Source organism: Marasmius oreades, chromosome 9 (genome assembly GCF_018924745.1).
Source record: "Marasmius oreades isolate 03SP1 chromosome 9, whole genome shotgun sequence".
Classification (NCBI taxonomy): Eukaryota; Fungi; Basidiomycota; class Agaricomycetes; order Agaricales; family Marasmiaceae; genus Marasmius; species Marasmius oreades.
In genome coordinates this window covers 1,559,119-1,585,700 of record NC_057331.1, presented here as the reverse complement: position 1 = coordinate 1,585,700, position 26,582 = coordinate 1,559,119, and the positions used below count along the sequence as shown (strand labels likewise).

Genomic DNA, 26,582 nt, shown 5'->3' with positions numbered 1-26,582 from the left:
TTTTCGTCACTCTCCAGCCGACCGCCACTATCATCTCAAAGGCTTTCTCTGATATCCCAGTCTTGTCGTATTACTGTCTTCTCTCTCAAATCTCGGTAAAGCAAAGTACTGCTGTGGAATTCGAGTCATACATCTCTGTCAATTTGACACGCTTTGGTCGCGTAAAAACAACACAGCAAAAAGTTCTTGAAAACATCATGGCAGATCGGGTGCGGATTCCCCTCTACAGTCCTCGAATGGCCTATGAACTTGATCTTTAGGGACGTGGTATAGCTCGAGGTGGACGCGGAGGACCCTCGTTTGTAGCAAGAGGAGCTCGTCATACACCAACACCCTCCCAAAGCTCAGGAGAAAAGCCTAAACGTGAAGCAATCCTCGATCTCTCCAAGTATGTGAACGAGAAGATCAGGGTCAAATTTACCGGTGGAAGAGAAGGTGTGCGATCCGTCCTCCTCGAGAGTAGCGAAATTCTGAGGTTTAACTGCAGTGACTGGTCTGCTCAAAGGGTATGATCAATTGCTGAACCTTGTCTTAGATGAAGTAGAAGAGATCATTGAAGGCAGGTCATCGTGGTCTCAGCGCGATCATTTGTACTTACCTTTAAGACTCAGAACCCGAGCCTCGCAAACGTAGTTTAGGGCTGGCAGTGTTACGTGGACCCACCATAGTCCTGCTAAGTCCCGTAGACGGGTCGGAGGAAATTGCAAACCCGTTCTTGTCGCAGGAGTGAAGTGATTTGCTGCGTCTTGTTACTGCAGGCAGATCAGTTTGCTTGTACAGACGGCCTCTTCAGATTCACTTCGCAAAACGCTCTACCTACCCTGTATGCTCAGATGCAACGATCCAGAATGAACACCAAAGCGTGCTTCTCCAATCATCGATTCTTGTTTTCATACCTTTAATCGCACCTTTCTGTAAGTAACATTAATTCGTAAGTATATTGTGGTGTGGGTTGAACGTCGTATCATGGCATATAGAACACTTCAAAAGACATCGTATGAAATCGATGATATGGTTACAGGTAATCCGAAGATATGAATCAGCAAAGCAAGAAACAGATGGTAAGTAGCAGTTACGAAGAGTTCTAAGTAGTGATGGGAAGTTATGTATGCTTCATTTCGTGGCGAACGCAACATTCCTTGCGCAAAAAATGAGAACGAAATCAAACTTCAGGCCTAATTGGAGTCGGCAGAAGCGCCAGGTAAAGTTGTTGTAATAAGAGATACGGACTTGAAAAAAATAATCGATTGAGTGGTTTACCCACGCGTTGAAATGGTCCCATCAACGCAGAGCCGTATAATTAATGCCGAGTGACTTAGTCGGCTAAGAGATGTCCCAAACGTTGGCCGTGGACGGATGCTATCGTTCTGCAAAGCGGCCAGGCTCCCCATCGACGCTGAGAATGTCGACCTTGATAGCAGCTGCACCATTCGGAGACTGCACCAATGCAACCTTGCCTAGGTCTTCAGTAGGTCGAAGTGGTGCCGGAAGACGAGGTACTGGTACCTGCGATTTTAAATGCAGGAATCCCGACGATATAGGTGCCTCAGTAGTCGACAGTAAACGAGGGGACGGCGAAGGCGACACAGACGTTGCATACCCAGTAGATGACGACGATGCAGGCGAACTGCGACTTGAGTGGGAATGGATAGTATCAGGTGACATTGCATCCGGATTGCTGGAGTCCCCATCAACAGAATTAGAATTGAGGTTCAAAAATTCTTCAGAGGATTTGACTGGTGCTGATGATCGAAGGTGTCGATTCGATTGGTGTGACAAGGAGTTTTCATGTGAAAAAAGATCTGGTGACGATGGAATATGCGATGAACTATGAACTACATTGCTTTGAGGGAATTTTGATGCGCTGGCTGGAGGAGTAGGAGCAGAGATAGTGGATGAGGAATGTGAATGTGAATGTGATGCAAAAGAAGTAGGTGTCGGGGTGTTGGGGCCATCTGATAACCTCCCAGAATCCGAAACGTCATGGCCGTAGCCGCGAATTATTGCTGGCGGGAGGTTGGAAGAGAATATGTCACGGGGCAAAGCCGACATGTAATACGGACGATGAATACTATAGTGAGGAAGCAATGGGGAATGTGATCCCGTGCTGGGGTATACAAAGGTAGGTCGAGGCGATCTGGTGTGCCCAGTTTGATAAAATACAGTTGCAGGTTCCGAAAATTCAGGACTCGTTGGCGATTCGGGTGAAGGAGGAAGTGGTATATTCATTGCTAAAGGTGTCTTCGGCGACCATGGAATTCCCGTAGATCGCGAAGGAGTCGATGTTGATCGCTTTGATGAGTCAGTCTTGGGTGCTGGGATGAGGCTGGGCGACGAAGACGGAGACGGGGAGCCATTTTCTAACCGATGTAGTCTCCCACGAGGACCAAGTAAAAACTTCGATGGAGGCTCGGTGTTCAGGTCAACTTGTGCTGGGGCAAGTCGCATAGGAGGTGCTTGGGCGATCCAAGGGGGACGACGGTATGAGAAATTAGTCGAGAATGCCGAGCCTTCCGTAAACGAATGAATCGATTTGACATCGTCAGACGCTGCATCTGAACGATCCTCGTCGTCGAGGATCTCACTGTTACTTGAGGATGAGTTATAAGCGTCTTCCTTTTCTCGTGCCTCCGTGGATGCTGTGGCGAGTTCCAATCCTTTTCCTAATTGGCTTTCGTACAGGGTATGGTCGGCTGATGGAGCTTCAGGTGGGGGAGGGCTAGTCCATTTCCCTCTCTTGGGTGCCATATGTTCGGGTGGAGATCGTGGTTGTACTTGTGGTGATGATGTAGAACCCGCATCCGGATTCGAAAGCTTTGTCGGGATGGGAAGTTGATCAGGTATGGTTGGAGCCTTAGCTCGCATTGGACGACTGCCGACTGAATAAGGTGTCTGGGGTGGTACCTGGCGAGGCGCTGCGAACGGAGGCGCGGTCATGAGGTCGTCATCTTTCCTCTCTTCACACAAATCGGCCAATGCTAAGATCGCACGTTCAGGTCTGCTAGCGAGGATCCGCGATGCGCGCATAAATTCGCCTCGTATCTGTGACAACGATTAGATCGCTATATTGGGAGGGGTTTGGCTTGTACTGACTGTGTATAAGCCATCTCTTGTCACACATCTTCCGACGTTGAAATCTAATTCGAATGGATCCTTAATACGTAAAGGTTTCTCAGACGAAACTCGATTTGAAAGGATGTATATAGATACCTCAATGCACAAACGATTGCGCTCTCGAGCATCGTTGTATCGACTTGCTGACAGCTGTTCAAGGTTCAAGGTGTTAAGATGACTGACATGTTACACTGAGGTGCTGTCTCACATCGTTCTGCCAACCTTTGACTTCCTTCTTGATCCATCCGGCTCGTATTGAAGCAACGCCAAGATTGTACTGGAAATCTTTGGAAAAGAACCTAAAGAAGTCGATCAACCTGTGGATATATTTGTGAGTTTGCAATTCTGTTGCAAGGGATGTACGGACAATTCTGCGACACTTTCCGTGTTCTCTGAGCGCCATCTCTGGCGTAGAAGATCGATGTCATCAAAGAACCACATATTATATTCATTTAAATGTGTTTCATTCTAAGGTTGGGCAGATCAGGATTATTCGTAACAACTGAGAAAGACGGGCGCCCGAACCTTGGATATAGGACGCAAAGGCGGCATCTGCTGGAGGTTGGGAAGTACAGGCGGATTTTTGACGTGGACGAGGAAATAGATGACAAGTAAGACGTATCCATATGAGGAGAGTGTTCCCTTGTAGGGTGAATTGATTTTCCTGCGTTTGAAAACTAAGCGCGATTCAAGATACAGGTATGCTTCACTAACCGCCGTTTGCTCCATACTTTTACTATGGGGAAGGAATCAGCCCCGATTTCACATAGTCATCAGGAGAAGGCGTACGAAATAACACCATTGTGCGTACGCGAGTTGGGTCAACCATGGCGTAACACATGAGAAGCCGGGTGTTCTCCAAAGCCAGTCGGTTTTCAAATCCAATATCGCAGGATATTCCGAACGGTAGTCCTGGCGAGGGATCAAGGGATAACTTGACGATGGGAATCCTTGCATGAGGTAAGGGTTTGACGTGAAACTTGGTTTCTGAAGCAGGTATGAGACCAGAGAGTCGAAATTGCTGGTGCTCCGCAGAACTTACCACGTTCGAGTAGGTCTCCTAACATCGTCACTAGATCTGATGCAGACAGTCGTTCATCCGAGTCAATTAAGCAGCAAAGGTCCATATCTAAAGGTCATTTCAGATTATAGTCTGGATGAAATGGGGATGGTACTACGTACCAGAGTTCTTGAGGCTGAATCCGTTGGCAGTACTGCCAAACGACAAGAGCCTGCTCTGAGGCTCAATTGTGCGGATCAGTCTTTCTAGCAGCTTCCTCACATCCTCCTTCACTTGCATCTCTTCTTGCGTCGGTAGGAGTTGGATAACGAAATCGACTAGGCATTGGGAAAGCTCGGTGACAAAACGTTGCTTCGACTGCTGTCTGCGATGAGGGGCATGTGAATTGACATCGCGGTGTTGATGTATCGACTGCTGGTTCATGGTCTGAGGGTAAGCCATGATAATAAACCAAGAGTATTCCGGCCAGCAGGACTTGGTAGGGGGATTGAATGGAGTTACACTGGGAAACGTTGTGGTTGTGAGAAACTCCCTTCGGCATGTCTCCGGATTCCGGAAGGACGTGATGCAGTGACAATTCTGATCTGCGTGCATATGTACAACAATAGACATGTTTATACTTAGGAAAGTCACGGAGATCTGCTCAGAATGCGCAAGACTGTTGTAGGTACATGACATGATGATGCAGTTGACAGAAGCAGAACGTTGCCAACAGGTAATCAGAAATTCGTTAACACCAGGCCCTGGGAGGCCTTGGGGGATCAAGTTAGTTCCTGGTCATTTGAGGAATAAAACGGCGACGAAATGAAGCGAAAAGAGTGCATAGTCAAAGGGGAGACCTACGTATAGCCACCAGAGTAATTATGCTGCGCCACTATATTGTCAAGTACGAAATTTGAGTGTAAGAGCTCCTAAATTCGGTTTTGGTTGGGTATCATAACTGCGACTTTACCAACATTCTAGATGCACCACAAATTCGAGGAGATGATGTTTGGTAGGTTCGTGATGGGTTCAGACAATATAGTCTATGAGAAACCGCGCATTGCAGGGTGACGACGATGAACCTTGGACGAAGTTGCGGCGGCTTGCAAAGAAAGAGATGTGATGATCATTTCATGTGGCCCATACAGCTGAGCAGTAGAGTTCTGGGAGTCGTGAAGCGACTCTGACTTAGGCCGCTACATATATGAATATGATTTGTAATCGCGATGCGTGACGATGATCGACTTTGAACTGAACTGAGAGTTCAGTTAACCTCTGCTGGTCAGCGAGGTGTTCAGCCTTTTCTTATTATTGGCTTCTATGGCCTACTTCACAAGACCTAGTTCTGCTTCAGCAGCTGTAAAGATTGTTAAACCAAATACCCCAGACGAATCTTCCTCTGTTCAACTATCCGCTCGGAAAGGTCAGTCAGCTTTAGCACCGGGAGCTCAAGTGTTTAATCATATACTACAGATTCCGTTCAACGCCAATGTAGAAATGTATTGATTTATGGGTGAGGAAAACCAATTGAACCCGCTTAGATTCATCGCCCACATCCGTTGCTCAAGTTATTGTAAATTCGAAGACAAGGGCTGTGTATACTACCATCCTATGTCAGAGGTCCCTCACCAACCGTACGTGTGGCCTATTATGACTGTCTATATTGCTACTGAAACCACCACAAGAACACTGACAGAATCGCCCGGCACAGTCTCTTCTATCTCAGCACAAGCGGTCAATGCACCAGTCTTTATTCCCAAATCATCGGCCATTAATCCGTGAGCTACACAATCTATGTGAAGAACGCACGCATACCTAACTTCTACGTAGCATGTCATCACCTTCGCCCAGTCCTCCTGAATATCGAACAATCCAGGAGCAATATGGGTATGAGTCGGGAAACGGTGGAGTAGGGGAGACATCCATTCAAACGGATGCTGAATTTGACGACTATCCTGTACATCAAGACATGTCTTTTTACGCTGCCTCCGGTCAATTCCTTATACGTGAACCGGTGAGCTCAATTTGATATTGTTACATGAAGGCACATATCTTATCTCATCTCTTTCAGCTGGATTATCATCTTTATACTTCCACTATCCCACCTTCCTTTGTTTCCTCTTCTACTGGCTGTCACTTTGTACCTCCATCATCTGAACTACGAGAACTTCTCCAAGCCCGTAGTGAAGAAGTTCGCGGTGCACCACCAGTTGGCCAAGGGCTTTCCGAGGAGATTCAAGGATATCACACCTTGACACCTCTCAATACTACCAATTCATCAGACAAAAGAAAGCTGTTTAACTGGTCTTTCGTGGTCTATCGAGCCATCCATAGGTCGGATGGCATACCCTACGCTCTCCTTCGGGTTGAAAGTCCGTCTCACATTCTCGGAAATTCTCATCCGCGTAAACATGAACTTCGTTTTAGACTTTCGATTAATGCAACAAGCCGCTTTCAATTCAATTGAAGCTTGGTCTAAGATTCGACATCCTAACATTGTTTCCGTTCACGAAGCGTTCACAACCCGGTCCTTCAATGATAACTGTACCTCTCCTTCCGTCGTCCGATGATCTCCTACACTGACGAGATTCGTAGCACTCGTCGTCGCGTATTCCTATTATGCACAGGCTGAGACTTTGTATGATGCACATATGAAACCCAAGTTATCATATCAAGGCAACTATCAAGGACATCCGCAACAGCCACCTCCGTTGGTGGCCATCCCTGAACGCGTACTGTGGTCATACATCATTCAGATTGCCTCCGCAATCATGAGGGTACACGAAGCTGGAATGGCCGTGAGAACAATCGATGCCACTAAGATATTGTTAACAGGAAAGAATCGGTACGAACCAAACTTTCGCTTTTACCTTCTTGCCCTACACTTACACACACATACATCGTCCCCAGAATCCGAATCAGCTCATGTGGTGTGATAGACGTCTTGCTGTATGAAACTCCTCAGGACGTCCACTATCTGCAACAAGAAGATCTGTCCCAATTCGGCCGCCTGGTTTTTGCGCTTGCTTGCAACAATTCCAACGCCGCTGCTACCACTAATTTTCAAAAGAGTCTGGACCACATGAGTCGAATGTATAGCCACGATATCAAAACCGCTGCTCTATTTTTGATCAGCAAGAGTACCCCTCACAAGGTCAAGGTAATATTCGTTGCCGGTTTGTCTACTCTTGGTTGTCTTCATCCTTCACGCTAGAATATCAGTCGGTTGTACGAAATCATTGGGAGCCGTATTACCACGGAACTCGATGATGCCCTTGAGTAGGTGTCGTTGTCAAGAGGCCTACACATCACCGCTGAATGTGTTTTTAATCAAGAGCTACCGATCGTTTAGAACACGAGCTCACAGGAGAGCTAGAAAACGCTCGATTATTCAGGTTGATGTGCAAGTTCAATTTCATCAACGAACGGCCTGAGTAAGACTCTCCCCCTCTAGCCTTTATGTAATGATTTCAAGAAGTTGACCGTTGACTATTCAGGTTCGCACTCGATCCAAGGTGGTCCGAGACTGGGGATCGATACATTGTCAAACTATTCAGGGACTACGTTTTCCACCAAGTCGATGAGCATGGCAATCCGGTGACGAATCTATCTCACGTTCTTACCTGTCTTAACAAGGTACGATTATCGATCGAGGAGGTTAATGAACCTGCTTGACCGACACTTACCAATCTTTTCGCATGAACAGCTCGATGCTGGAAGCCATGAAAAAATTATGCTAGTTGCACGCGATGAACAAAGCTGTCTCGTCGTCAGTTATCGAGATATTAAGGCTTGTATGGAGTCTGCGTTTCAGTTCGTCTCTTCTCCCGCCGTTTCGAGAATAACGACTGACCCCCTCTTAGCGAATTGGCCCGTCCTTCAGGTTCTTCGGTCTCGAGATGATTGGACTGAAAACTATGCATGTGCCTTCCTAGGCGTTGTTTTTTTTTTCCTTCTTAGGGACACGAAAAACTAGTTAGAATTAGAAAAAGATTCGAAAAATGAATGAAAAACGTTTCTGACCTTCCATTTCCTCGAGTTATGTAAGTAAGCAGTCACCAACCAAATTTCGAAATTCGTCCTTATGCCTACCAGGCCAGGGTAGGGCGGTAAATCATGTCCGTGGCTTGGGGCTGGTGGACACAAGGAAGGGGGGGGGGGGGGCATTCATTCTTCCAGATCAATAAAGCAAAGTGGGATAAATACAATGTCCTGTTAAAAGGAAGCAGCACAAAAAGAACGGGTATCTAACGAGGGCTGGCCTCTGTTCTCATGAAGGGAGAGGTGGTAACGGGGGCTGTTGTCCCTGTTTCTTTCCAGCCTTGGGTTGATCTTTGCCTGCCCGCTCCTTTTCGCGTTGCATCTCCTTCATCATCTGAAGTTGCTGAGCGATGAAGTCTGACGTCCCTGATCTGTAGAATGTTCTAAGAACTCGTTTGCAGCATATTCCGAGAGACAGAAAAGTACCTCATCCGCAGAATCTGCATGATAGTTTGGCCATTAGTGACTTCCTTCTCCTCTTGCTTCTCTTTCTTCCTCTTTTTGATAGTACCGAGATTGCGTTGCTGATATACACTCTTGGCACGTGTCACAGTCGAAGGCGACGAACGAAGGCTTTGTTGCATCATCCGAACGCATTCCTCCATGAGAGCGTCACTGAAAAGAGATAAACAATGATGAGCATTGGTCGAACGACAAGAGATAGAAACAAACGTTGTCCAGTCATAATAAAGGCGGATTGAAACGACATCACGGTATTTTTGATTTTGAAGCGCTTCGAGAGGAACGGGCCCCTCGCCACCAGCGTAAAAGTAATCTCGGAGGAACTACGACCAGAATGTGAGTGAAGGATCTATGGCAAGAGATGATATTACCTTCAACCACTTGAACACGATGTCGACTTCCTTATCACTGAGAGGTTTCATGTCACTTGCGACTTCGGAAAGTGGTGGAACTAAGAGGCCCTCGATAACAATCAAAATCTCCTTCCATACCCGCGTCATGACCTTCTCCTTTGCCGTCTCGCTGAGGTAGGTGTTTAATGTCTGGAGATTGGCGTCGAAGTAGTCAAAAAGTGGCACTATCGCCTGTTCAATTTCAACGTCTGTCAAATCATCTGGCCGAACTCTAGGTTTCTCTGATTGCGGGAGTGGTATCTGGACTTCGCTGGAGGACGTTCCGATCGCCGAACGGTATAACGAAGTGACGTTCCCAAGTGCTTTATTGTAATCCAGTCCGACGATATTTGCCTTGAGAAGTGACTTGACGACACTACGAGAGAGACATTGGCGAATAAAGGGTGACATCTACCAGTTCCGGATGAATTCGAAAAGCGCCATTGCGATATCAACATCGTTTACTCACTTTGTCAATGAAAATCCGAAGCATATCTGCCTCAGCTCTCTTCAAAAATCGGAAAGCCCGCCCGAAATAGAACTGGATATCATCCTTCTCTCCTTCCATGCTGACTCTCGTTAAAACGCGCCCATGTGTGTCGAGGTCCATCCACAAGTCGTGCGTGATTAGGTCGCCGAATCGCCGAGGGTCGAGACACAAGTAGGCCCGGCCGACAGTATCATGTTTTCCGACCAGCGCACGATCTCGAATGCTGACCATCAACCATAGAGCTTTCTCGAGTGATATATCAAAAGTCTCCTCCCCTGGTCATCAAAAGTGAATAATCGGTAACAGCAGTAACTGCAGCAAAATACTCACACCGGGGCTCTGATGTTTCATAAATTGTCCGTGTCTTTGCAACCCGGTTCCCATTCTCGTCACTGAGAGTGATAAAAGTGTCCAACTTGTTCGACGAGGCACCATCCACATTAATCAGTCCCTCGGCACGAACTATCTTTACCGTGAACAGGAACCGTTCGCGCTCTACCTTCGCAGGAACGGGAGGTGCCTGTTTCTTCAGGACTTCGGCAATTTGATCGGCCTGCATTTGTTCATACATGTTGTCAAGTAATCGCCGTGCACCTTCGACGTTGTTGAGCTTTACACAGGTCTCTGGTTGGAAATTGAACGGTTCCACTCGTTTCTCTTCTTGAATAGCAAGCTGCTTCGCTTTCTCGAGCCAGGCTGAGGACTTCTGAGGCTGCAAATAATCGTTTGGCCGAGGAAACATCTCCGCTAAAAACATAGTTTCGATGTTGCGACAGTATAATTCCACTGCCTTTGCGACGATCTGAATAAAAGAAAAGGTAAGCGGTACTGAAGTGGTGGCGTGAATGTAACCACCTTCGCAACAGAGGTGAAGAATCTCGCATTCTGATATTCATCATCCCATTCAAGGTCTTGCAAAAAGTTGATTGGACTTCGAAGAGAGTCAAACAAGTCTACAATCGATGAACTGTGCCCCTCAGCACCCTCTGCTTGAAACTGGAAAACAGCAAGGTCAGATGATACATCAGAATTGGGAGGGCGAATTCACCTTGTCCGCTGCAATTGCCTGTAGAAAGTCGGGTAAGCATAGGTGACGGAGCACACATCGGAGAGACGTACAGCCTGAACCCATTTCTCCGTGGTGTTATCCGTATTTGTCAACCATTGTCGCACATATGGTTCAAAGAAGGCTCCAATGTCGAAATCGACCTGGCTCCTACGGAAGTACAATAAGAAGGGGTCGCGTGATAATAAACAATCGGACGCACTGAGGACAAAAAGCTGTATACATGCCTAGGAGGGTCTTTGTTCTCCTGTAAAGTGTGAATATGTCCTGAATGGGAACATCAGGCGTTGGCCCATTCATGGACGACTCAAATAATCGTTTCTGAGAGTTTTTCAAATCCGTGACAAATAGTGGAACTTCAACTTCCACCATGAGGGAGACGATATCGAGTTCACTTCACAGATCGGGTAAGCGACAAAATAACAATAATGAATATCCATGGACTCACCCCAACACTGATTCTGGGAATCGTTTATCGAGCAGTTTCGCTGACTTCTCTAGTTCATCTGTCATGAAAAGTAATGGCAGAGCTCGATTGACTCCCGGTGCAGCTTGAAGCTCCTGGAGTTTGTTGTCATAGTGCTGAGCAGCAACTTGTTTGATCTTGTCTTTGACATCCGCTAGTCGTGCACTGATATCCAGATCAAACCGTTCCAAAAGGCCGCTGTCTCGTACGTGTTCCAGGACGTAAAGGTAGAGTTCTATATCGGCTGGCTTCAAATTGGGTAGAGCGTCCATTGCGTGGTACAGGGAAGACAAGAAGACGTTGAAAAGACTTCCATAGGTACTACAAAGAAATTCAGACTGCCAGGGTTCATCAGAAGATGAGCGTTCAAATAAATGATTTACATACATCTGATCTTGGCCAGTTGTCCATCTCAGTGTCATGCAAAGTCCGTGTCACGGCTTGTAATGCCTCGGGTACGCACTCCGGTGGAACGTCGTTCCGCTCGTAAAACTGTCGGACCAGATCCAAGAAACACGTCGCTCGGTATTGTTGCCCTATTCGCCACCGCACCGCACATTCATTTATGAGATCTATATGGGGTGGAGATAGGATGCCTAAAGACACTTCGTCATTATCGTCTACTTCTGGGCTAAGCATAGCCTCCAAGTCTGCGATCAAGCAAATCTCAAGGAGACGCTTGTAAAACCTCTTGGGATTTGGGGGGATGTAGGTGAAATTGTGGCCAACTTCTATGTCCTCTTCGCCATCGTCTTCAATTTCCGCATCTTCTGTATTTGCATAGAGTGACCGCCGGCTTCCGATTGAGATTGAAGCATTTCGGGTGGTAGGGCTTGAGGTGTCGTATAATGAACCTGGTCGTCCACTTGGTGCGTATGCTGAGGGTAAAACGTCTGTTGGAGCTGACTTGGCAAGTTCAGGATTGAACTGTACCATTGCCAACATCATTTGCTGAAGATGAGTGGTTTCCACAGTCTTCCAATGTTGCCACGCAGCATCACTATTGAAATCCTCGCGTCGACCTGGAAAAGACGCTCCGGCATTGATGTTCTTCAGACATGTTTTCAGATCGGTCAATGCCGCCTACAGAAATCATGAGACGGAAGAAACTGCGGTGCAGAGGTACCCTTGCCTTTTCTGTACATGTCGTTCGCAACGCGTCCACCTCTTTCTGTACAACCGAGTCGGAAACCTTAAATAACACGGCCACAGATTTCACCAACTCCATATCGGCCACATTACCGCTGATCATCAAATACGGCGAATCACGATCCCTTGATGTGGAAGATGTTTCGTAGCCGGAGTCGCTATTGGCGGGAGCGAGCTTCGCTGAATAAACGTCCAATCTCGAAAGTAGTTCGGGTGACACATGGTTTAGATTTCGTAGGCACTCCCGCAGCAACTTGACGAATAACGCGATATGCTTGTTCAGCTCGACCTTCCACATATCGCCAGCTAAAGTGGACTCCTTTCTGAGAACGCCGGTGGCTTGAGTAGCGAACAAGAGAATGAGCTCTTCAATTTTCCTATTCTCTTTCATCTGGCGTTTGAAACTGTCCACCATGAACTGCCCGTAGAATTTGGCCATCGTTCGCCGCACGAGTTGATCTGAATAACTGAAAGACGGTAACTCGCCTTAAGGGAACTAGTCGCAACTGTAACACACACCACGCACCTCGGGTCTTTACCCATCGCGATATCCTGTAACTTCTGCTCCAACACTCGCATCAACTTCTCTGGAAACTTGACACTCTTCGGCCCCTCTCTGAAGTTGATAATATCGCTGATCGAGAAATTGGAAAGCGCCGATAGTCTTGACGAATGTTCTCTCTCCTTTTCTGATGCCTCAGAAGGCTTCGAGCTTGAATCAGTGGTCTTGGGTAGCATGAGATAGCTCAGATAGCTATTAAAGACCAGATCTTGTCAGGAAAAGTGAGAATGACCTATATAGCACACGCACGTTACTCGGAGGACATAACTGACATAAATCTGAGTCAGAAAGACAGAAACTAGGGAACCCAGGAAGTACCAACTTGAATAATTCTTCATCTGTGACGCGGTATTTGGATAGCCTTTTCTCATGAGCGAAACTATCATAGCTTCGCCTTGACATTGATTACTTGGAGATCGGCGCACAGGAACTATTGAGAGAAAGGAGGGTATGGTGTTGTTAATGGTCTTGGAAACTGGGTGAACGGTATCAATCGCGAGGCGGACAATGTGGAGAGAACTATTAGGGGATGTGGCGATCACGGTCACCGTTAGTACTGTCGGTGTGGCTGCGCTTTTCGTCTTGAATCAAGTCAAACACGCGCAAACCAATTCGATAAGGCTTCTTAACTTTCTGCTGTTGAGCACCTTTCTCTGCTCCTATAATCCGTGTTACAGCTTGAAAATCTAGCAAGAAACAGATGGACGATAGAGCCATTCGTGTAAGGTACAATGTTTTATCGCTACATATGGTCGCAGTGACTACGTTGATTATTATTACATTCCCGTGTAGGATAACAAAGGATAACAGATAGTTCTTGTTATATATGGGAAGAAGGAAGATATTCAGAAGCACCAAAGTCCGAATAAAACGTACTGTTCATTCAGTGGCATTGGTAGCAGCGGGTTTAGGAGCGTAACGAGGCAAGGACTCGATTGGTTTCGAGATGAAGTAACCTGGAGTTTTTTGATTGTTGGTATAGGAAGATGTGGACCGTGTCAGGAGACTCACCCTTCATGGCAGCAGCTTTCTCGCCCTGCCTTCCAAAACCATAACCAGCCTTGCTTGAAGACGTTGTGTCGGAGGCAGTAGAATGGCGGCCTTTTTCGTCTCCAAATATATTGGAAACAAAGGAGGGAGGTCCAGCATTCATGACTGGTCGAACATCAACGCCAGCGACGTGCGTTGGAAGAGCGCTCTTCGCTTGTTCCTTCCAAGAGGTAACCGACCGCTTCGACTTGGCGGATTCACGGAATATGAGACCAAGAAGGATGTTCAAGCAGCCAAGGGAAAAGAGGAAGAAAGCGGACACCAGAGTGAACGTATCGACACGGTGAGATAGTATGGCCGCGCCAATGCTAACAATATGAACGAATCAAAAGAAGCTTTGCTTTACGAAGAGATGTAGAACGCACAGGCACTGAATGACACCGAGAGCACCCAATCCGAAATCCTTTCCAAGGACTGGAAAATATCGATTGAAGAATTTGGAAGGCCACCCGAGCTCGGACATGATAAGAACGAGAACTTGACCAACAATCAAAAGCCGATTCAATACCGCCCAAAATACTCCGGCAGGCTGATTTGGCACAGTACTTCCGCTGAGGATATCCACAACGTAAATTGTGGTGATTTGAAGTAAGCGATAAAAAAGCTTACTCTATGTAGTCACTGTTCAGTGGGGTGGTGGACGTCGAGTTGGAATGGAGAAAACGGTTCACCGCCTGGACATCGTGGGCCAATGTGACGATGTTGCTCGCGAACACCAAAAGCATGGCGATGATTCCAAGTACGCGGACGACATTGAGACCGATGAAAACGTCTGATGAGGAACTCAAGGTCATTAATGGTTTGGCAACACAGAACAAAGGACTACACACAAGCACGAGGAGGGAGAACCATGATGAGAATAAGTTTTAATTGACAGTGATCAAGAGTGTCGAGTAATGTATAACTTCGTAGTGGACAGCTACCGGGCTAGTCCAGATGCACCAGCGCACCAAAGGCGAAAGAAAGGAACGTGAAGAACGTGAGGGAGAGGGAGAACCTCCGAATCTAAAGATGCTCGGGTGCGTTAGGGGGAAAAGACGATGTCGTCCTTGTTCTTTTCGTGAAGCTTTAAATAGTGACATGGTTGACTCGTGGACGTAAGGCCCAGCTCTTATTGTTCTCGACAGCAACGAGGACAAAAGAAACCGCAAAAGAAGGGAACAATGAAAGAACAATGAAGGATTTGTCACAGTCACAGGCACAACTTAGTAGATAGTCAATATTAATGATATAGATAATAAATTCAATCTGATTCAGAATTTGTAGAGGCTTCACAAAGCTTCACACACCTTCAAGTTCAACTCACATCCTACACCCATAATAATTATAAGCTTACTTTCATCCTTCAGGAAGTCTTGCTGAAGGCACTTGTCACTTTGCTCTTGCTTTGCTCCTCGGATCGCGACAACAAATTTCTGATGTAAACTAAACTAATTTGAGGCTTGAATAATTTCAAAACCATATTGTAATTATTTGAATCTCACGCGTTTCTATTCTCAACCCCAGGTCGATCACCTGAAGCCTCATTCTCGCTTCTCAATGCCCCTAGGTCTCAACTTATGACCCCCATGAGTATAAAACGACATCACTCCAACCCGTAATCCTGTTATCCTCCCAGCTGCCCTAATGTCTTTCATCAGCATAACCAGGACCACTTCAAGACATCTAGTCAACCTGCGCAATGCAGGCCTTCTCCACTACCCTCTGCAAAGGTCGTTGTCTGTTAGCTACTCACTACGAGCCATCAAGGAGCAGTCAGTTTCTCCTCTGGCACCAATAGGCGTAGCAGCTGCATACGATGCAAAGAGTAACCCATCCTCCAAACCTAAACCCAAGATCTTCGATGAGTTTGCACTCAGTGATCGTGTAGGAATCGTTTCGGGAGGTAATCAGGGACTGGGTTTAGAAATGGCATTGGCTATGTGTGAAGCAGGCGCACGGGCGATATACTGTTTGGACCTTCCCGAAACGCCTTCGGAAGACTGGAAAGCAGCGAAAGAATTCGTGGATCGGTTAGGAAATGGGTCGAGGCTAGAATATGATTCTGTTGATGTCACTAACCAGGCAGCAGTTTGGAAGAAAGGAGAGGAAGTTGGAGATAAGGAAAAGAGAATGGACGTGTGCGTTGCTGCAGCCGGAATCCTGAAGTCTCATACGGACTGCCTGGAGTATCCGTCACCCCAGTTTCAGCAGGTAAGTCATTGTAGCTTATTGAGGATCCATCGACCTCATGATTGCTATAGGTAATGAGTGTGAACGTGAACGGTGTCCTATTCACCGCGCAAGCAGCCGGGAGGCAGATGAGGAGATTCGGTAAGGGGGGAAGCATTATTCTCATCGCTTCCATGAGCGGAACGATCACAAACCGTGTGAGTAAAGGTTGCTTTCCTCCCTGATTGGCCGCTGAGGCTGAACGCTACTGGCCCAGGATCACGCATGGACTTCATACAATTCCAGTAAATCCGCTGTTCTGCAGATGGCCCGAAGCATGGCTTGCGAGCTAGGTAAAGAACATATCCGAGTAAATTCTTTGTCTCCAGGTCACATTTACACCAAGTGCGTACCACCTGATCGCAGTCTACAACCCAGTCTAATACATCTTCACTGGTAGAATGACAGCCGCTTACATAGATACCCAACCTCACCTTCTCGAAAAATGGTCCGATTTGAACCCAATGGGCCGAATCGGAAGAGCAGATGAAATAAGGGGAGTCACAATATGGCTTGCAAGTGACGCATCGAGTTTCTGTACCGGAAGCGAGTGAGTTTTACACTTATATTGAAGAATAAGAAATGGTACTGACGTGGTATCCGTCAACAGTATCCTGGTGAACGGTGGGCATCACTCTTGGTAGTGAGGCTTTGAGGGGTCGGTGGGTGCTTCGAATTAAGTCTGTGGTCTGTTTTTGTAGTCTGTAAATTTATGAGCGAGTCGTTCTTTCATTTCATTACCTCTGCAACCAGGAGTTACGGACATTCAGGCGCATTAATTTTCTCTCCATTGGTGAGCGCAAGATGTGCATCTTCAGAACGCGTGAGCAGCATTCATGACAGACCGACTAGAATTTGAAACATATGACCGACCGTCAAATCTCGATTATCTACTAACGATATACATACAAGTGGTCACAGGCTCATCGGCGGAACGAATTTGAAGCTGATAAAAGCACGTCTGGCCATTAATATTGCATCGGGGACAGGAAGCTAGAAAACAACTTCAAGAAACCGTCCCGCAATCTTTGACACTATGCCCACCTGCCGTCGAGACAGCGTGTGTACACAATTTTTCGTCTCCAAGAACGTCATTTACTTCTTTCCTCTTCAGTTTAGCCCTCTCCAGTCATCTGAATAAACTATCAACGAAGCTCAGACGGTTCCCAGATTGAGAGAAATGATACCTGTTTTGTGATAGGAAATTCGTATGAAGTATTACATATTACATGCCCATCTATCATGGCCCCGTTTCCGACGATATAAGGAGGAAGTTCGGGCAAGGCAAAAGAGCATGGTCGAGTCCGAGATAGCCGGCCCGTGAGTAGCGTGACCACGTGCAAATATTTTCCGTTTTTGAAGTTGACGTGTCGCCACGAAGGCCACAGCTTAGCCTCCTAACAACTCTTTCTCCAATACTTATAGATGCGCAGATAGACCTCCCTTATCTTCCCGACCTAATCGACCATGCGTATCCTACATGCCTGGAAATCCCTCTTTCTTCTCTTTCTTTCTGTTATTCCTACAAAGGTTCTTGGTGCGGTCCTCGCCATTGATTATGGATCCGACTGGATTAAAGCCTCTTTGATGAAACCCGGCGTTCCCTTCGACGTCTTGCTGAACAAGGACTCAAAACGGAAGATACAGTCCTCGGTAGCCTGGAAGAACTCAGAACGTTTGTTTGGAGGAGATGCTTTTAACCTGGTATGCAATTGAGTTCCCTCTCCCACCACTCTCACTCAACTTTTCTCAAGGCTTCACGTTTCCCATCCGACTCGTTTTCATCCGTGAAACTGCTACAGGCAGCTCCCTTTGACTCTCCAGCCGTTTCCTATTACACCACCATTTCAGCTAGCAAAATTGCAGAAACCTCTCGGAAGACTGTAGCATTAGAACAGAGCGACGGAACGCAATGGGCCGTAGAAGAACTTATTGCTATGCAATTTGCTTACATCAAGAATCTCGCAGAATCAGTCGCTGGCGAGAAAGTTTACGACGTGATTGTCACCGTACCACCATACTACTCCCAGTTCGAAAGAGATGCCGTTGCGGACGCGATTGAAATATCTGGTTTGCGCACATTAGCTCTCATCAACGACGGAACAGCCGTGGCGGTCAACTACGCTATGACTCGATCGTTCGCAAGCCCAGAACACCATATCATTTACGATGCTGGTGCCTCCTCAATCCGTGCAACTGTCGTTCAATTCAGCGCGGATCATAAGACTTCCCCTCCCGGGACACAAATATTCGTGAAAGGCGTCGCATATGATAGGACAGTCGGAGGAACCGAGTTTGACCGTCGTTTACGCGAAATACTGGTTCAAAGCTTCACCACGAAACACCAGAGGAACATTCGTAATGAAAAGAGGGCGATGGCCAAGCTGTGGAGGGAAGCGGGTCGTGTAAAGGCTATCCTGAGCGCGAACACGGAGGCTATGTTAACGGTGAGCACTCAATAGGAACCGAAAGTCGACATCCTCACCTCACCTTCTCAGGTGGAAAGCCTTGCGTTCGACATCGACTTCCGTACGAAGGTCACAAGAGCTCAGTTTGAGACAGCTTGTGAAGATTTACAGGGTCGTTTTACGCAGCCTATCGTCCAAGCTCTCGACAATGCCGGGTTGACTTTGGTATGCGTTACCTGTGACATATCCATTTCTTAACTCATATTCGTGCCTCTCTTAGGACAATATTACCTCCGTGATTTATACTGGCGGCGCAACGAGAACACCCATGATTCAAGCAGCTGTCAAAGCCCTTGTTGGAGAGTAGGTCCGCCCATCAATGACAATAGCGTTTTCATTAATTATTTCGTGCTCTTCAGAGACAAAATAGCTATGAACGTCAATGCAGATGAGGCCGCCGTTCTAGGTAAGAATACCCTCTGCTCTTTTAGGCGTCTCTTACGTGTTCTTAGGTGCTGCCCTCCATGGCGCCAGTCTCAGCAGGCAATTCAAGACGAAGAATATACAAACATTCGACATCAGCGTACACGAAGTTCAAGCCTCTTATCAAGCTCCTGCAGCCTCCGGCTCGTCCAAACCAAGGATCATTACCACAGGCATCTTCCCTGCTGGTTCTAAAGCCGGCACGAAAAAGACGTTGACATTCAAGCGGACCGAAGACTTCATTATCAACTTTAATTACAAGAATGAGCCAGCACCGTGAGTCAAATCCATCCGCCTACTCGTACACCAGCTGACACAGAGATATCAGTGGCTTCCCAACCCATCTACTCGAAACTGAAATTACGGGCGTCGCGGAAGCTTTGGCAAATCTCACAGAACGGGGTGCCGTGGATCCAGTTGTAAAAGCCACGGTCAAACTGTCAGAATCTGGATTTGTATCCGTTACAGAGGCTGTAGCAGTAGGTGGGATTAAGGAGGAAACCCTAGCAGGTGCCTTTCTTTTTTATTGACTGTCCGGTAGCCCTCTGACAATCGCGAAGGCAAAATCAAAGGATTGTTTAGCGGTGGTAGCTCCTCTGAGATTGAGCCCGAGGAAACGACGACCGATCCCCTGCGTGCACAAGATACATCTTCGACGTCCGAGTCGTCCGCATCAGCGTCATCTTCCTCATCATCGGCAGCCTCTTCATCATCTCCAACAGCTGAGAAAAAACCTACCGCCAAGGAGCTCAGCACCATTCCATTGGGTATCAACGTCCGATTCCCTTCAATACCACCCATGTCAGTCGAAGAGAAGAAGGCGAGCAGAAGCAGGTAAGGCGTTTTCCTCTTACCTTTCCGATTTCCTTTGACAAATATATACTAGGTTACGAGCAATGGACGTGGAGGAAGCAGCAAAGAACCGGAAGGAGGAGGCGAGGAACACCCTTGAAGGATATCTGTACCGTCTAAGAGATTTGCTCGACGAAGAGAACAGAGATACACCATTCAAGCAGTGCTCCCAGCCGTCAGAGAGGGCCGCACTTGAGGAGAAGATGGAAGAAACGTTCGCGTGGTTGCATGACAGGGGAGATATTGCGGAGACTTCGCAGCTCCTGGATAAGAGGACTTCACTCGAGTAAGTTTGCCACTTCATATTGTTGCTCTCAATTAACCAAGTTTTCTTTCTAGGGTTCTGGAGCGACCGATTATACACCGATATCAGGAGATAGAACAGTTCCCCCAGGCGCTGAACAATAGCCAGATGTGGAACTGGAACACCAGACTGTTCTTGACCGAGGCCAAACGGAACCTTACTGCTGAAGAAGAGGCTGATTTACCGTCGAAGTGGACTAGAGAGGAACTCGAGGCGCTAGAAAAGACACTGAAGGAGCATGAGTCGTGGTTGAATATCTGGGTGGAGAAGCAGAAAAAGGTCAAACCCAATGAAGACCCCGTCATCGAGACGACAGAGATGAAAGCCCGCGCTAAGGTTCTTGAACAACACCTGCAGAAGTTGTATAGAAGAAAGGTTCCGAAACCGAAGAAGACGAGTACCACGGCTTCGGCTACTGCGAGCAGCGAATCTGCACCAACTTCTAGCCCCAGTTCTTCAGAGCCAGAGCAGTCGATACCCCAGCAAGAAATTCCTGAGGATCAGATTCCAATACAACCGCATGATGGGCACGACGAGTTGTAATCGTGGGTTGTGCTCTGCTTGGGATAAAATAATGATAAACCGGTACATTCGTATCTTAGAGCTCCTCCGAACCCATCTCGGAGATGATCCATGATCCATCTTGATTCAGGCCGAGCACCGTCGGACCTCGTCGCACTCGCGAATCTCGATAACTGTAGCGCAAACATCTTATATCGTCTAAGTCAGTTGTTGCGCAATGATCTGTGAGAATTTACATGCGAGAGTGTTTGATACCATTCAGAACAACAATTGAAGGCTGGTCTTGAAGCGTGTCGTTGTCGGCAGCGGTCGTGTGGAATGCGAAATGGCAAGCAAGCAGTGGAATTCGCGTATTCTACTGAGAGCTGGAGCGTTTAACTTTGAATGATGTTGGAATCAAGGAAGAATGTAACGTCAGTGTGGTAGCGACAAACTATCAAAATGTATACAGTATAAAGGCGAGTAGTCTACAAACAAACGCAAACCTGAAACCAATTTTCAGTGGTCCTCTATCTTCCACCGCCAACTGCTACTTCATTCTTACTGCCACTGACCAAACGACATCAAGTAACCGGAAATGATATTATTCTACACCTACCCATTGAGCTCAGAAGGTAAACCTTTGTGAACACCAGCAATTTGAAGTTCGAACTTCCAACCCCCTGGTCTCATTTCCAACGAATTGATGGCTTTAGTATTCCTCGTTCTCTGTCGACACCTTTCTGTAGAATCTAGAAGCGTAACAACTATGTCAAGTTTTTTTACCAAGTCTGCCGATCCGACTTCCTTGAACCCTCCTCCTGGTTAAGGTTGGCCTTTTCTTGCCTTCCGTCAATCAAAGCAACTTGTCCCGGAGAACGCTCCCAAGATTGAAGGATATAACTAGAGGCGCAACTCCTTTTGTCCAAGGACCAAGTTCTTACCAGCACACTCTCGGTGACGGCCACCAGGACGCAAAATACCTTAACCTCGTCGCGCGGTGGCCTCCTTGGCTGAATCCTCGAATCCCACCTCCGGGCACCACTTTGTGGTCTTTTCCCTCGTCGTGAAACATGAATATGACCGTTTATTCGACATTCCACACCACGACACCACGTCAAATGCTTGGATAAGGCGGAGAGAAAAACGGGGAACACAATTAAGTAGCAATTGCGTCTCGCGAAAAGAAACCGTATCACCCCATGCGCTGGTGGACAGCGATCCGAACATTGCCTATCTGTGGGAGCCTTTGGATGAAGTTTGGAGGTGACTTGATAATTATAAGTAATCTATCCGCCTATACAACAAGGAAGCTGTACTCCTACGCCATTCGCTTGCCCCTCTGCATTTATCGGGGCCATGGAAACGATTCGCAATTTTTTTGAAACTCGTGTGGTAGTGATTCGTAAATGTAAATTTCTTCAGCCCCACTGAAGATGAACAAACTTAAAGTCCAGGCTCCCGCATATTATACACACAACTTGCCCTCAAACTTCACACTGTCACAGGGAGAACCTGGGGATCTAAATTCCTTTAGGATCACCTAGCTTAAATTCAATCAATGTGCGTGCTTATAATAGTTGCATCAATCCCGAGTACTTCTAAGTTTGAGTCTGAGCTCCGAGTCAGCCAGGACTAACGTTGTATCATGGCACGCCATAAAACACAATATCAGTACGGATGATCGACAGGATCTTGAGCCTACATAAAACACTAAGTCCTACGGAACACTGGTGGCTCCCGAAATTCGTCGTGTCGGGTCGTCGATTCGGTATTGAAATATTGAGCCCAAGCCAGGAACATCGAGAAACATATAGAATCTACCATTTTGATTGCTCAACCTCATAGCACCGCAGCTGCAACGTATCCGTATCGACCAATCAAGACGTCCGTAGGCTTGTAAGAACCATCATGCGGAAGAAGCTATCATCCTGACGGCCGAGGTGGAAGCGGGATAAACGTTACCATTCAGCCGGTCAAAGCCGGTAGCCACATGATTCGGATCGCTCACTGTTCCGAGCACGTGAATTCATTCATACCATTCCCCACATAAGCTGTGGTGTTCTTCCATCCCTTTTTTCATTATCATTTGTCCATTGGCCCCTCTCAAAGTCGATAGCCATGGCCAAAGGACCCGTGTCTCGTCCAACAAATATCCCCGTTCTCCCACTACCCTACCCCCTCGTACTGTTGCCTGGAGCACGGTTGACGATTCCTATCTCTCAGGATATAGGCGAAGCCCTCCTTACTCTGTTGGAGAGAACGCAAAATCTGCCTGTCGTTGCTGCCGTGCCTGCCGTTTCACCCAATGAGAAGGAAAATGACAGGACACCGCCAAAGTATGCAACTGCCACTAGGATATTGAGGCTCGTACGACCAGCCCGGCAGATGGCAGACGGGGACAAACCAGTGATGTACCTTGCATCGGTGCACGGGCTCACGAGAGTTAACCTCGAGGAACCTTATGATGCCAACAAAGCTCTGTCATCGCCCCCTCAGAATCGTCTAGAGATGCGGAACGTTTCCTATCCTTCACCCCACTCACTCGACCAAGAGCAAGACGTCATAGCTTTGCGGGATGGTATCGTCAAGTTCAAGGCATCTGCATTGAAAGTCTTGGGACACTTGATGCAGAATAGCCAGCATCAACAGGCGAAGAGGGATGCCTACGCCAAGGTTGCAGCTATGTTAGAAGAATTACGGGCACCGTTGGTAGACGAAGATACGGAGAAAATGCGAGGAAGGATCGACGAGAATCAAGAAACTCTTGACAGAGCAGCATGGATGGCCGACTTACTTGTCGGTAGCGTGCTCCCTGTAGGAGGAAGCTCTGCAGAGAACGAGGAATGGGGAGATAAATTTGGTGTGTTATTCTCACTTGCGCTATTGCCTACAGGCCGTAAATCAACTTATTACCCCTTGATAGCTTTACTACAGTCGCCGACTCCGCTTGCCAGATTAAATCTGTCGACCAATATTCTCAACAAACTTCATACTAAACTCGAAGTCACCTCTCGGATAGCACATGCCGTCGACGAATCGCTCAGCAAACAACAGAAGGAGTTTTTCCTCCGTCAACAAATGAGAGCAATCGAGAAGGAGCTTCGTGATCTACAGCAACCATCTCAGAATCCTCAATCGCAAGTAAATTCCACCGACGCAAATTCCAACCGTGGCATCGAATCTCAGAAGAACAGCGAGCTTGATCTGGACCAATCTCCTGAGGCTGAAGATGCGGAACTCTCGGAAATCAAAAGAAAGATTGAGGCAATGGAACCAGGTTCTGAAGAGCGGAAAGGTATGTGACTTTCCCCCTCCACGCTAACCCCGTTTCATGACCTGACTAACTTGATTTTCAGCCGGTGTACGTGAATGGCGTAGATATCGCAGACTGACTGGATCAGGAGGACCAGGAGGAGGAATGAGTGTCGAGGGTAGCGTTATTCGGGGTTGGGTAAGTGACTCAAGACCTCCTATCGCAATTCTGACTGAAGCAAGGATTTTAGCTTGAATGGTTCACTGCTTTGCCCTGGGCGGGATATATTCCTTCTCCGTCCCCTTCTACGAACTCGGATGGTCAACTGATCTCCACCCGGGGATTCCTAGCAGCTGCTCGAGAACAGCTGGACAAAGACCATTATGGCTTGGACAAGATCAAGAAGAGACTGATTGAGTACCTAGCGGTGGTTAGGCTCAACGAATTAGCTCGAGCGGCCGAAGATGCAAGAGAGAGGGAACAGGAACTTTCAGCGTCTATTCCCAAAATCGAAGCACCCGAAGAGAAAAAATCAACACCTGAGAACATGCAGCTGGTACTCAGGAAACCCGATATGCCCCCGCCAGCGCCCTCTCAAGCACTGGGTCCGAAGAGAAAAAGAAGGGCAGGGGTAAAGGGTCCTATTCTCTTGTATGTCTCACTTCAGTTTCCTTACTCTCTGTCCTTACTCATCCTCTCCAAGGTTCAATGGACCTCCTGGTACAGGCAAGACTTCACTCGGTCAGTCGATCGCGCGCGCCCTGAACAAACCGTTCCAACGCATCTCCCTCGGTGGCGTTCGAGATGAAGGAGAAATCCGTGGACATCGGAGGACTTACGTGGCTAGTGGACCGGGTTTGATTGTTCAGGCTCTGAGGAAAGCCGGTAGACCCGATTTTGTTTGTCTACTAGACGAGATAGACAAAGTTGGAGGTATGTCGGGAACAAGTTACTTGATCTTCTGTTTCTGATCGAAATCTACGATAGGTGGTGGGTATGGTGGTGGCGTACACGGCGATCCATCTGCTGCATTACTCGAGGTGCTTGATCCAGAACAGAACTCGACATTCATGGATCATTACATCGGTGTCCCCGTCGATCTGAGCCAGATATTGTTTATCTGTACGTCCAATAACCTTGAGATCATATCAGGGCCATTATTGGACAGATGTGAGGTTGTCGTTTTACCCGGTTGGTGTCACCCTCGTTCGATTTCCATGTTGGCACAGCTGACGATTCATCCGCATAGGTTACACGTACGACGAGAAAAACCACATTGCCCACCGGTTCCTTCTTCCCAAACAAGTCAAAGCCAACGGCATGGAGACACCTCCCACACAATCTCCACTCGTGGACATCACCGAAGATGCTTTCCGCACCGTGGCCATGCGGTATACCAGAGAAGCCGGTGTTCGTACGTTAGAGCGCCATATCGGTGCGATTGTCAGGTACAAGGCCGTCGAATGGGCTGAAGCGATGGAGACGCATGAGGATGAAGGGTACCATGGCCCCGAGTCCGATTACTCAGACCCCAATGCGCTTATGAAAGCCACCCATTCCACCCGGTCTTATAACCCTGTGGTGACCGAAGCAGACCTCGAGACTATCCTAGGCATTGCACGATGGGATGAGGAAGAGGAAGGCAAGGATTCTCGTATCTTGAGGAAGGGTGTTGTCTACGGGCTTGTGGTAATGGGCCAAGGTGAAGGTGGAATTTTACCGGTTGAGGCTGTCTCTGTTCCGAATGAGGGAAAAGAAGGCGGAAGGTTGAAGTTGACTGGTAGTTTAGGAGATGTTATCAAGGAGAGTGCTGAGTTGGCGTTGAGCTGGGTCAAGATGCGAGCTTGGGAGTCTGGAATCAGCGTTGGATTTGGAGGAGACATACACGTGCATCTACCCGCTGGTGCGCAGAAGAAGGATGGGCCTAGCGCTGGGGTTACGATGGTAAGTCCTGGTATAACTGTTTTACGTGGATGTGGGCTTATATCGTTACTTGAAAGACATGCGCACTGGTATCGCTATTGACAGGTGCTTGCGTACCTACCGATATTGCCATGACCGGAGAAGTAAGTGGTCTTCACTTCGTGGTCCTTGTTTGTATCATCGCTTACGGCGTATGCGTAGATAACTCTCCGAGGGCGTGTAACACCCGTAGGTGGCATCAAAGAAAAAGTTCTTGGTGCTCACCGTGCGCAAATGCGGAAGCTCATCCTTCCATACGGGAACAGGAAAGACGTTGACCAGGACGTTGCTCCCGAGATTCGAAGACAGATGGAGTTTGTCTTTGTCCGAACATTGGAGGAGACCCTTGAAGCCGCATTTGGAAAGGGTGTATTGTTCGGAATGGGCTGGGGAAGGAGCGCAAGAGATGGACAAAGGGTAAGACTGCACGTCGAGAGCCGTCTCTAACGACAGGTGTTTTTTTCTTCTGTTTTGATAGGTTTGTTTATTTGTTTTTTGCTCTGCATACGTTTTGAACTTGCTATCCCCGATTTCAGCATATCTTTTGTACCAGATCTGTAACATGCGATTTTTCCAGGTGTATGTAGTCTTGAAGTTCGTATTTGGCCATCAAAGTTGTTAGCTATCGCACACTCTGGCAACATTTCTTTTCTAACGACTAACGATGTCTTTCATTTTGTAGCATTTTTGTAGCACACATTTCAATCACACAATACCACATCTACATATCGTGAATACAGGTTGGTGTTCAGACACGTTTGATGTTTACCATGGCCAGTGTCAGCGATTCTCGGCTGGCGGATGGTACTT

The 26,582-nt window shown here is 47.5% G+C and overlaps 8 protein-coding genes across 8 annotated transcripts; 5 read left to right on the top strand and 3 right to left on the bottom strand.

Annotated features, from left to right (window-relative positions):
• Positions 1–5: 5 nt before the first annotated feature.
• On the top strand, positions 6–945 carry E1B28_013415 (uncharacterized protein). The gene is made up of 4 exons (XM_043158571.1): positions 6–209; positions 261–435; positions 488–559; positions 612–945. Exons 1-4 carry the CDS (start codon positions 198–200, stop codon positions 728–730), a joined length of 378 nt encoding a protein of 125 aa, XP_043003920.1. The 5' UTR covers positions 6–197; the 3' UTR covers positions 731–945.
• A 414-nt stretch (positions 946–1,359) lies between these two features.
• E1B28_013414 (uncharacterized protein) lies at positions 1,360–4,674 on the bottom strand (the record flags this gene model as incomplete). The annotated part of the gene is made up of 10 exons (XM_043158570.1): positions 4,297–4,674; positions 4,157–4,243; positions 3,904–4,101; positions 3,829–3,850; positions 3,640–3,778; positions 3,482–3,582; positions 3,323–3,431; positions 3,211–3,264; positions 3,094–3,153; positions 1,360–3,042 (listed from the first exon to the last, which is right to left on the bottom strand). The coding sequence occupies exons 1-10, from the start codon at positions 4,574–4,576 to the stop codon at positions 1,360–1,362; spliced, it is 2,733 nt and encodes a 910-aa protein (XP_043003919.1). The 5' UTR covers positions 4,577–4,674.
• Positions 4,675–5,342: 668 nt separating this feature from the next.
• On the top strand, positions 5,343–8,146 carry E1B28_013413 (uncharacterized protein). The gene is made up of 14 exons (XM_043158569.1): positions 5,343–5,540; positions 5,591–5,630; positions 5,686–5,751; positions 5,803–5,895; positions 5,948–6,131; positions 6,189–6,489; positions 6,545–6,661; positions 6,713–6,962; positions 7,028–7,277; positions 7,332–7,396; positions 7,453–7,551; positions 7,615–7,753; positions 7,824–7,930; positions 7,981–8,146. Exons 1-14 carry the CDS (start codon positions 5,438–5,440, stop codon positions 8,018–8,020), a joined length of 1,854 nt encoding a protein of 617 aa, XP_043003918.1. The 5' UTR covers positions 5,343–5,437; the 3' UTR covers positions 8,021–8,146.
• Positions 8,147–8,387: 241 nt separating this feature from the next.
• On the bottom strand, positions 8,388–13,147 carry E1B28_013412 (uncharacterized protein; the record flags this gene model as incomplete). Its single annotated transcript, XM_043158568.1, has 16 exons — positions 8,388–8,529; positions 8,585–8,773; positions 8,831–8,943; positions 8,992–9,423; positions 9,482–9,777; positions 9,833–10,304; positions 10,358–10,498; positions 10,551–10,568; positions 10,622–10,718; positions 10,771–10,962; positions 11,017–11,372; positions 11,422–12,117; positions 12,167–12,650; positions 12,710–12,937; positions 12,995–13,012; positions 13,068–13,147. The coding sequence occupies 16 exons, from the start codon at positions 13,145–13,147 to the stop codon at positions 8,388–8,390; spliced, it is 3,954 nt and encodes a 1,317-aa protein (XP_043003917.1).
• A 477-nt stretch (positions 13,148–13,624) lies between these two features.
• E1B28_013411 (uncharacterized protein) lies at positions 13,625–14,647 on the bottom strand (the record flags this gene model as incomplete). Its single annotated transcript, XM_043158567.1, has 5 exons — positions 13,625–13,701; positions 13,757–14,103; positions 14,161–14,346; positions 14,405–14,567; positions 14,626–14,647. 5 exons carry the CDS (start codon positions 14,645–14,647, stop codon positions 13,625–13,627), a joined length of 795 nt encoding a protein of 264 aa, XP_043003916.1.
• A 551-nt stretch (positions 14,648–15,198) lies between these two features.
• Positions 15,199–16,780, top strand: E1B28_013410 (uncharacterized protein). Its single transcript, XM_043158566.1, has 5 exons — positions 15,199–15,988; positions 16,039–16,164; positions 16,224–16,351; positions 16,407–16,556; positions 16,617–16,780. Exons 1-5 carry the CDS (start codon positions 15,422–15,424, stop codon positions 16,648–16,650), a joined length of 1,005 nt encoding a protein of 334 aa, XP_043003915.1. The 5' UTR covers positions 15,199–15,421; the 3' UTR covers positions 16,651–16,780.
• A 584-nt stretch (positions 16,781–17,364) lies between these two features.
• On the top strand, positions 17,365–20,851 carry E1B28_013409 (uncharacterized protein). Its single transcript, XM_043158565.1, has 10 exons — positions 17,365–17,710; positions 17,761–18,453; positions 18,505–18,639; positions 18,695–18,777; positions 18,834–18,880; positions 18,927–19,173; positions 19,226–19,407; positions 19,458–19,731; positions 19,784–20,035; positions 20,089–20,851. The coding sequence occupies exons 1-10, from the start codon at positions 17,474–17,476 to the stop codon at positions 20,594–20,596; spliced, it is 2,658 nt and encodes an 885-aa protein (XP_043003914.1). The 5' UTR covers positions 17,365–17,473; the 3' UTR covers positions 20,597–20,851.
• Positions 20,852–22,590: 1,739 nt separating this feature from the next.
• E1B28_013408 (uncharacterized protein) lies at positions 22,591–26,563 on the top strand. Its single transcript, XM_043158564.1, has 10 exons — positions 22,591–23,417; positions 23,481–23,852; positions 23,914–24,008; positions 24,061–24,461; positions 24,514–24,743; positions 24,798–25,001; positions 25,060–25,754; positions 25,811–25,876; positions 25,935–26,250; positions 26,309–26,563. Exons 1-9 carry the CDS (start codon positions 22,676–22,678, stop codon positions 26,217–26,219), a joined length of 3,090 nt encoding a protein of 1,029 aa, XP_043003913.1. The 5' UTR covers positions 22,591–22,675; the 3' UTR covers positions 26,220–26,250; positions 26,309–26,563.
• Positions 26,564–26,582: the final 19 nt, after the last annotated feature.

Coding starts and splice junctions, on each gene's coding strand:
- E1B28_013415 (XM_043158571.1), top strand. Junction 436..487: donor ATTTACCGGTGGAAGAGAAG/GTGTGCGATCCG, acceptor GTTTAACTGCAG/TGACTGGTCTGCTCAAAGGG. Junction 560..611: donor AGTAGAAGAGATCATTGAAG/GCAGGTCATCGT, acceptor TTTAAGACTCAG/AACCCGAGCCTCGCAAACGT.
- E1B28_013413 (XM_043158569.1), top strand. CDS start 5,438: ATGGCCTACTTCACAAGACCTAGTTCTGCTTCAGCAGCTGTAAAGATT. Junction 5,541..5,590: donor TCAACTATCCGCTCGGAAAG/GTCAGTCAGCTT, acceptor CATATACTACAG/ATTCCGTTCAACGCCAATGT. Junction 6,490..6,544: donor CGCTCTCCTTCGGGTTGAAA/GTCCGTCTCACA, acceptor ACTTCGTTTTAG/ACTTTCGATTAATGCAACAA.
- E1B28_013410 (XM_043158566.1), top strand. CDS start 15,422: ATGTCTTTCATCAGCATAACCAGGACCACTTCAAGACATCTAGTCAAC. Junction 16,165..16,223: donor GCGGAACGATCACAAACCGT/GTGAGTAAAGGT, acceptor CTACTGGCCCAG/GATCACGCATGGACTTCATA. Junction 16,352..16,406: donor CCAGGTCACATTTACACCAA/GTGCGTACCACC, acceptor CTTCACTGGTAG/AATGACAGCCGCTTACATAG.
- E1B28_013409 (XM_043158565.1), top strand. CDS start 17,474: ATGCGTATCCTACATGCCTGGAAATCCCTCTTTCTTCTCTTTCTTTCT. Junction 18,881..18,926: donor AGATGAGGCCGCCGTTCTAG/GTAAGAATACCC, acceptor ACGTGTTCTTAG/GTGCTGCCCTCCATGGCGCC. Junction 19,408..19,457: donor TAAGGAGGAAACCCTAGCAG/GTGCCTTTCTTT, acceptor ACAATCGCGAAG/GCAAAATCAAAGGATTGTTT.
- E1B28_013408 (XM_043158564.1), top strand. CDS start 22,676: ATGGCCAAAGGACCCGTGTCTCGTCCAACAAATATCCCCGTTCTCCCA. Junction 25,002..25,059: donor TGAGGTTGTCGTTTTACCCG/GTTGGTGTCACC, acceptor TCATCCGCATAG/GTTACACGTACGACGAGAAA. Junction 25,755..25,810: donor CTAGCGCTGGGGTTACGATG/GTAAGTCCTGGT, acceptor GTTACTTGAAAG/ACATGCGCACTGGTATCGCT.